The sequence below is a fragment of the Mustela lutreola genome, chromosome 8 (genome assembly GCF_030435805.1).
Source record: "Mustela lutreola isolate mMusLut2 chromosome 8, mMusLut2.pri, whole genome shotgun sequence".
Taxonomy (NCBI): Eukaryota; Metazoa; Chordata; class Mammalia; order Carnivora; family Mustelidae; genus Mustela; species Mustela lutreola.
Genome location: NC_081297.1, coordinates 87,719,926 through 87,728,069, shown reverse-complemented (window position 1 = coordinate 87,728,069; position 8,144 = coordinate 87,719,926). Strand labels below are relative to the sequence as shown.

The following is an 8,144-nucleotide window of genomic DNA, read 5'->3' as shown; positions in this document are numbered from 1 at the left end:
ACCCATCCTCTTTACTTTCTCTTCTTTTATTTTGTTCTGTGTCTTCTCCTTATCAAACTATGTGGAAAAACCACATCCAGGCGACTGGCAGTAAAAGAAAACTCTGGAATCAGAGAAACGTCTTTGGATTTGGGAATCGCGGTCCGAACCGCAAACTCTAGAACACTAAGTATGAGCTGCCGGGCACCCGTAGCTCAGTCTCAGGCTCGGCGCCGGCACCGGAAGTGGCGGCCCAGCGTGACTTCCGCTCCCGGAGTACAAGGGACGCGGGTCGCCCACTGGTTGTCGGTAAGGCAGTGGGAGTTTGAGAGCATGGAGGCAGCCGGGCCTGTCTCAACGGCCGGGAAGTTTGTGGTGGTCGGCGGTGGTATCGCGGGTGTTACCTGTGCTGAGCAGGTAGGCTGGCGCGCAGAGCCCCGCCGCTTTCCCGACCCCGGAGTCCCTCGTTGGCCGCTTCCCTCCCGGCGCACTCCTCCTTGCTCTCAGGTGTTAGAGGCTGCGTGGTGGTCCCTGGTCGAGGTTGTTAGAGCCTCTCAAGCTTCGCCCTGGGTTCAGGGAGGAGTAGGGAGCAAGGTTTTTTTTTTTGGGGGGGGGACCCCAAAGCTGACTGAATCAGATTCTGGTCCTGGTTATGTCAGAGCAGCAAGAGGGCTTAAAACTAGTAAGTACTTGGTCAGAAAATTCAGCCCTTTTTCTTAATTAACTGATTGAATTCAGCTTCCGGGTATATGCCGGATTCTTAGTTCATCGTAAATAACTGATAAACTCTTAACGTTTTCTCTTATACTTTCTCAGACTATACTTCTAGTCTCTACAAGGTGGAAGAGATTTCATCTCCAGTAGTGTTTTGTAAAACAACCAGCAAGAGATTAAATGTAACTAGGACTGCTTTTCTGGTTCTAGTGAATAATCAGACAAAATAAATACCTGTGTACATTCCAAAAAGGACTGCTTCGTTGATATAAAGTAAACATTCAGCAATTACTGAAGTCACAGAAGTAGAGCAAGAAATTCAAGAGGTTTTTGCAAACTTTTAATTTTTAGGGTTTGTTTTTTTTTTCACCAAATAAACACCTATGATCCAGGCATTGTACTAAGGGCTGATTAGTTCTTTATAAACAAAGCGTGCTACCTCCTTTTTTAGAACTCACAGTCTAGTGGAAGACATGTAAATAAATCGTTCCAGTTTAGGGGTGCCTGTGGAGTTGGCAGGGTGTAAATCAGGGCGGGAGTGGCCTTTCGTCTTAGTATGGAAAATTGAGTAAAAAGTTCACCAGATAGACAAGAAAAATCAGAGGGTCCAAAGGGAGGCCAGGATATAATCTCAGGTGGAAAAAGTATAGCATTACCTAAGAGTGGCAAAGCTTAAAGAACATGGTGTTTGGAGGAGGTGACCAGAGGTGAAGGTAGGAAGATTGGCAGAGACCAGATCATAAAGGGACATATAAGTCTTGCTAAGAATTTAGCAAGAAGTTGCAAGTAGTGAGATGATTTGGAATAGTGGCCTAATGTGGTCAAATGAAATATTATGAGAGGTGGTTTGTTCCAATGCATTTGGGCCACGGGCAGCTGGTTAAAATGTGACTGGAAGGCCAGTTGAAAGGTGAATTTAGTAGTACAAAGAAATTTTGAGGGCCAGGTGTACCACTGCAAACAAAGTGGGGAAATAAATTACAGAATATACAAAGAAAAGAAAGGTGGAGAGAGTGGTAATATTATCAAGTATTACAGAAAGTTCAAATGAGATGATACTGAAAAGAATATAGCGAAGTTTAAAGGTGTATAGATGAATTGAAGATGTTCTTTTTCCCTTTTATTGAATTATTGACATACAGTATTGTCTTAGGTATATGTCATAGTGATTGGATATTTTCATACATTATGAAATGACCTAATAGGCATAGTTAACCTCTGTCACTATACAAAGTTATTACAATATGATTGACTATATTCTTTATGGTGTACATTACATCCCTATGACTTACTTATTTTATAACTGGAAGTTTATTCCTCTTAATTCCTTTAATCTATTTTGCCCAACTCCCCTCCACCCCCAACCCCTTTCCACTCTGGCAGTCAGCAGTTTGTTTCCTGTATCTATGAGTTCTGTTTTGCTTTGTTTTATTCTTTTGTTTCCACAAATAAGTGAAATTATATCGTATTTGTCTTTCTCTGACTTACTTCACTTAACATAATTACTCTCTGGGTCCACTGATGTTGTCACAAATGACAAGATTTATTTTATCTTATAGCTGAATAATATTTCATTGATATTTATACCGCATCTTTTTATTCATTCATCTATCAGTCGACAGGTTGCTTCCATATCTTGGCTATTGTAAATAATGCTTCAGTGAACATAGAAATGTATGTATCTCTTTAAACTGGTGTTTCAGTTTTCTTCTCTTACATACCTAGAAGTGGAATTGCTGAATATATGGTAGTTCCATTTTTAATTTTTTGAGGAACCTCCATATTGTTTTCCATAGGAGATGCACCATTTTACATTCCAACAACAGTGTACAATGGTTCCCTTTTCTCCACATCCTCACCAACACTTATTATTTCTTATCTTTTTGGTAATAGCCAATTAGACAGTTGTGAGGTTTATCTCATGGTTTTGATTTGCCTTTCCCTGGTGATTAGTGATGTTGAGCATGTTTTCATGTGTTTATTGGCCATCTGTAGGTCTTCTTTGGAAAAAATATCTTTTCAAGTTTTGCCCCTTTTTAAATTTTTTTACATTAAGTTGTGTAATTTTTTATTATATTTTGGATATTAACCCCAGTTGGATATGTAACTAGCAAATATTATCTCCCATTCAGTAGGTTGTCTGTCTGCTTTGTTGATGGTTTCCTTTTTTCTGAAAAAGCTTTTTAGTTTGATTTAATTTTGTTTGTTTGTCTTAGCTTTTTAGCTTTTTGTTTTACCTTGCCTGAGGTGAATGGTTCAAAAAATATTCCTAAGCCTGGTGTCAAAGAGCTGATTGCTTATGTTTTCTTCTAGGAGTTTTATGGTTTCAAGTCTTATATTCATGTCTTTAATCCATTTTGAATTTATTTTTGTATATGGTATAAGATAGTGGTCCAGTTTCATTCTTTGGCATGTAAGCTGTTCAGTTTTCCCAACGGTGTTTACGAAGAGAATTTTTTTCCCCATTACATGCCTCCTTTATCAGAGATTAATTGACCATCATATATGTGGGCTTAGCTCTCTGTGCCATTCCACTGATATATGTGCCAGGGCCATACTATTTTGATCACTACAGCTTTGTAGTAGGGTTTGAAATCAGGTAGCATAATACCTCCAGCTTTGTTGTTCTTTCTCAAGATTGCTTTGCTATTTGGGGTCTTCTGCAGTTCCATACAAATTTTAGAATTCTTTCTTCCAATTCTGTGAAAAATGCCACTGGTATTTTGATGGGGATTGCATTGAATTTGTAGATTGCTTTGGGTAGTGTGACATTTTAACAATATTAAATCCATGAGCATGATAGATCTTTCCATTTATTTATGTCTTCCTAATTTTCTTCTGTCAGTGACTTATGGTTTTCAGAATGTAGGTCTTTCACATCTTTGGTTAAATTTATTCCTAGATGTTTTATTCTTTTTCATTTCGTTGTAAATGGGATGGTTTTCTTAATTTCTCTTTCCAGTAGCTCGTTATTAGCATATAGAAATGACCACTTTTTGTGTATCAGTTTTGTATTTTTTTACTGAAATTTTACTGAATTCATTTGTTCATTCTAATAGTTTTTTGGTTGAACATACTCAGTTTTAATGGTATAGTAGAGAAAGAGCTAGAAATTGGTAGAGTTTAGGAACCAGAGTGTGATTTAAGAAAAGTCTTTCAAGTTCAGAGAGAGTGAGATTGTAACCAGAGGAAAATGATGAAACAATTAGCAAGTTAAGCCTCTAAATTCTGTTGAAGCTAATACTAAAATGGTTTTGTTTTCCCAGAGTGTATACTGGTTGGGCATTTGGAAGAGGCACAATAGCAATGCCAAAGCACTTGGGAAAGGTCAGGCTAAGATTCTGAGTGTTTATTAGTAAGGATTTGCTGTAATATTATCCTACTGCAGGGAAATGAAAATATTATTTTAAAATAAATAGAAGTTGAGTAAAATGTGTAAGCCTGACAATTCACAGACCTGTATCCTGGGGCAAATAATACATTATATGTTAATAAAAATAATTAATTAAAAAAAGTAAAATAGAGGTTGGTTTAACTGTTATTTAGGAAAATATTTTCTTCTCATTCTCTGCATGACAACTTTGAATTGGCATTAAGATAGTTTAAGTAAATAAGGAATACCTCTTTGTATCATTTTTCTTGTTCAGGAGGCTTTGTTAGTGTTTAGTGTAAATGAATTACTTGTTTTATCAGTATCAGTGTTGAATATTACTCACCACTGCCCCATAAATAAGAAGACAGAATAATGGAGACCTTTAGGTGTGGAAAAATGAGTTTATAGTTTCCTAGGTTAATAACATTATTAGAATTGCATTATCCCTGTCTCATCCTCCATGGTATATATAATAATACCTAAAATTATTTATCATGTATTTTCTCCCAACTTTTTTTTTTTTTTTTTAATAAGTTGGCTATTCAGTTTCCATCAGAAGATATTCTCCTGGTAACCGCTTCTCCTGTTATTAAAGCAGTTACAAATTTCAAGCAGGTAAGAACCTTTGTATTACTTTCTTAGTATTAGTGTTTTTAAATTTCAGTATCTTGCATAGTTAGTGTAATTATAGTGTAATTATAGTTAGTGTAATTATAGTGTAATTATAGTTAGTGTAATTATAGTTTTTATATATATATATTTATATATAGTGTAATTATAGTTAGTGTAATTATAGTTTTTAAATGTTTAAAATGACAAAATGTTCTTTTGATAGAAAAGAATGTTCTTTTGTTCATTTTAAAATCAAAGCTCAAAGTTTAGAATTATATATTGAATATCGAGAGCACCCAAATGATGTTGAATTTCCTTTATTTTCTTCCCATCTTTTCCTCCCACTAAAAATTACTTTTGAGAAAATTTTAAATAAAGTGTTTTTGAGGAAAAATGTTATACAAATATGATTACAAATGTATTTGGATGTCACACACACACACACAGTTGTATATATACATACATATACAGTTGTACGTGTTTGCAAATCAGAAAAGTGCTTCTCAGTCAAGTTTACATGTACAGATGTTTCAGATATGTAATAAGCATCTGAGAACACTTTGTAGTTCCATGAATTTACATTACACACATCATAACATTACATTGAGAGTCTGAGATCATTTGGCTAATAGTATCATAGAAGAGTTAGCTCTAAACATTTTTGATGTGGTACCTCACATCAAAAAAAGTTTTGATGTATGTCTTAATTATGTATATTTATATATTTATAAATTATGCATATATTGTGCTATAATTATGTTATAATGCCTATGCAAAAAATTAAGTAAGTCTTTTGTTTCCATACCTCAGTGAAGAATACTACCATAGTCTTTAATACAAATTTTCCCTTACATCCTGATAATAAAATAAAACTTTCTCATGTTGTAAAACGCTAAGACCAAGGATAATTAAGCACAATATATTGTTTATTTAGAATCTGCTTAGAGATACTTAAGGTATCTTAGTACCTAGGTACAACCAAAGCACTTACGGGCTTGGGAGAGCCAGGGAATAAATTATGACTATTAATCTCTTAAAAGAAAAAAAATATACATTCATTTATAGGCTTAGAGCACGTACATAAGAAAAAGGTATATAGCTGGGTCTTATAAGTGTTTTTCCAGAAGACTGAATTTGGTGTAACTATTCCACAGTTGTAAGACTTGAGTTCAATTTTTGCTTATTTTGTAAATTTTGTACACTAGAAGGAAAACAATCTTGGGTTCTAGGCCTAATTTATTTACTGGCTATGTAGCCTTGGCAAATCTGTATCTCAGTTGCTTCACTTGTAATATTAAGGTAATAATATCTTCTTGCTTAAGAAGTATTAAAGTTGTATAGGTTGGGAGTTTAAGATATACTAATATATGTGAAAGTGTATTAGAATAACAAATATTATGCAAGTGTTAGTTATTCATAATATTAAGAAGTAGGAACTTGCATCCTTTTTATCATTTATCAAAGACTTATATATCAGCCAGTGTGCTAGGTACCCAGAATACAGAGATTGAAAGAGCTTATACCAAAAAGTCACTAATGGTTATCTCTGAAGTCAGGGGACAGCAGTAGTGGTGGGATAGTGTGAGATTCAGAGAACGGTAAAGAGGCACATTTTATTTTATCAGGAATTATTTGTTTAATGTTAAAGAACATGTTTTCGTGGCTTGTGTAATTTCTAAAGGAGAAATTTTTACTAATAATAACTCACATTACTTATGGAGTATTTACTATGTACCAGACACTCATCTAAATGTTTTAAATGTATTAATTTAATCCTTAAGTAACTGTGAAGTAGCTTCTTATATTATCCCCACTTACAGATGAGGTAAATGAGTCACAGTGAAGTTGGATAAGTTTCTGAGATATGTATAGATAGGTTTTCAATACAGGCCCTTTGGTTCCATAGCCCTCATGGTTAATGAATAGTACTTTCTCGGAATAATTCCTCTCTATTGAGGTAACAAATCTGTAAGACATAGTTATCATACAATATGGTAATTATGCTGATAGTAGCAAAAAAAACCGAGGTCATACTACAATATATGCATAATTATTTTTATAAATATATTATGAATGCGTGCCAAAGCCTGACTTTAAGAATCCAGAAAGGCTTTACATAGGAGGGTGCATTGAAACTGAGACTGAAAGAATATAAGTTTTCCCATGTTTGTAAGAGGTTGAATGGAGGCAGGCATTTGCCAAGGTGCATAAAGTATATTGCTATGTAATACACTCTAACAGGTACCAATTCAGTGCTGCTGGAGTGTGAAGTGTGAGGTCGAACCAGTAGCCAGGGGCCAGACCATGATGGGGTTGTATGCTATGGTACGGAATTGTATTTTATCAAAATTTAGATGTTGCCAAACTTTTGGAGCAAGCAAGAATGCTGAATTGGAGATAGAAATTTAGTATTCATCACAGTCTCGGTGTCAGCTGAACCATAGGCATGGGGAGGATCTCCCAGGAAGAATACATACAGTGAGAGAATCCAGCAGCAGTGCCCTGTGGAACACTGACATTTAAAGAAGATCAGAGAAAAAGAGAGACCTGAAAATGGCCACCCTTATTAGTCTAGATTGAAGAGGAGAACTATGAAAGAGGGGTATCCCCTGAATCCACAGAAAACAAAAGTTTAAGAGGAGTGGTCACGAGACACCTGGGTGGCTCAGTCAGTTAAACATCTATCTTTGGCTCAGGTCATGATCCCGGGATTATAGGATCAAGTCCAGCATCAGGCTCCTTGCTCAGTGGGGAGCCTGTTTCTCCCCCTGCTTATGCTTGCTTGCTCCCATTCTCTCTCTGGCAAATAAATAAATAAAATCTTTGTTAAAAAACAAAAAACGGTCAAAGGTGTCAGTTCCAGGGAGTAGTCAGGAAAGACAAGGACTCAGAAGTGCCCCTTTCTAGTAAATCATTGGTGACTTTGAGACAGTTTACACTATCTTTATAAGTTAATAGGGGGTTAACTCTAAAATGACCGTAAACATAAACTTTTCTCTTTTGACATTTAGCTGCGAAGAAAGAAAAGATAGAGTGGCAGCAAATCGAGGACAGGAGGACTAGCATTACGTTGAGTTTTAATCTTTAAAGGTGGAAAACACTTTAGCATGTTTACCTGTTGAGATTAAGAAGCCAGTAGGGAAGGGCACCTGGGTGTTTCAGTTGGTTAGGCCACTGCCTTCAGCTCAGGTCATGATCCTGGAGTCCCAGGATCAGGTCCACATCAGGCTCCCTGCTCAGCAGGGAGTCTGCTTCTCCCTCTAACCTTCTACCCTCTCATGCTTTCTCACTCAATCTCTCAAATAAATAAATAAAACCTTAAAAAAAAAGCCTGTAGGGAAGAGGGAAGGCCGAAGATGAAGGAAAACAAGGAATACATAATAAAAGTCCTGAGGAGGTAAGTCACGATGGCATATAGAGCATAGATTACTGGATTCACCTTGAAACAGTAGAAATGGGTCAAAGA

The 8,144-nt window shown here is 36.0% G+C and overlaps 1 protein-coding gene across 4 annotated transcripts in view; it reads left to right on the top strand.

Moving 5' to 3' along the window:
* The first annotated feature begins 214 nt into the window (after positions 1–214).
* The window catches only part of LOC131838977 (pyridine nucleotide-disulfide oxidoreductase domain-containing protein 1), a 28,566-nt gene continuing 20,636 nt past the window's right edge, over positions 215–8,144 (top strand). For 2 of the 4 annotated variants that reach the window (XM_059185903.1, XM_059185902.1), the window contains exons 1-2: positions 223–396; positions 4,601–4,681. In XM_059185903.1, coding sequence (XP_059041886.1) covers positions 313–396; positions 4,601–4,681 — 165 coding nt within the window. In that variant the 5' untranslated portion in view covers positions 223–312. Of the gene's footprint in view, positions 397–4,600; positions 4,682–8,144 lie in introns of all 4 variants that reach the window. The other 2 variants (XM_059185905.1, XM_059185904.1) reach the window with 2 other exon arrangements.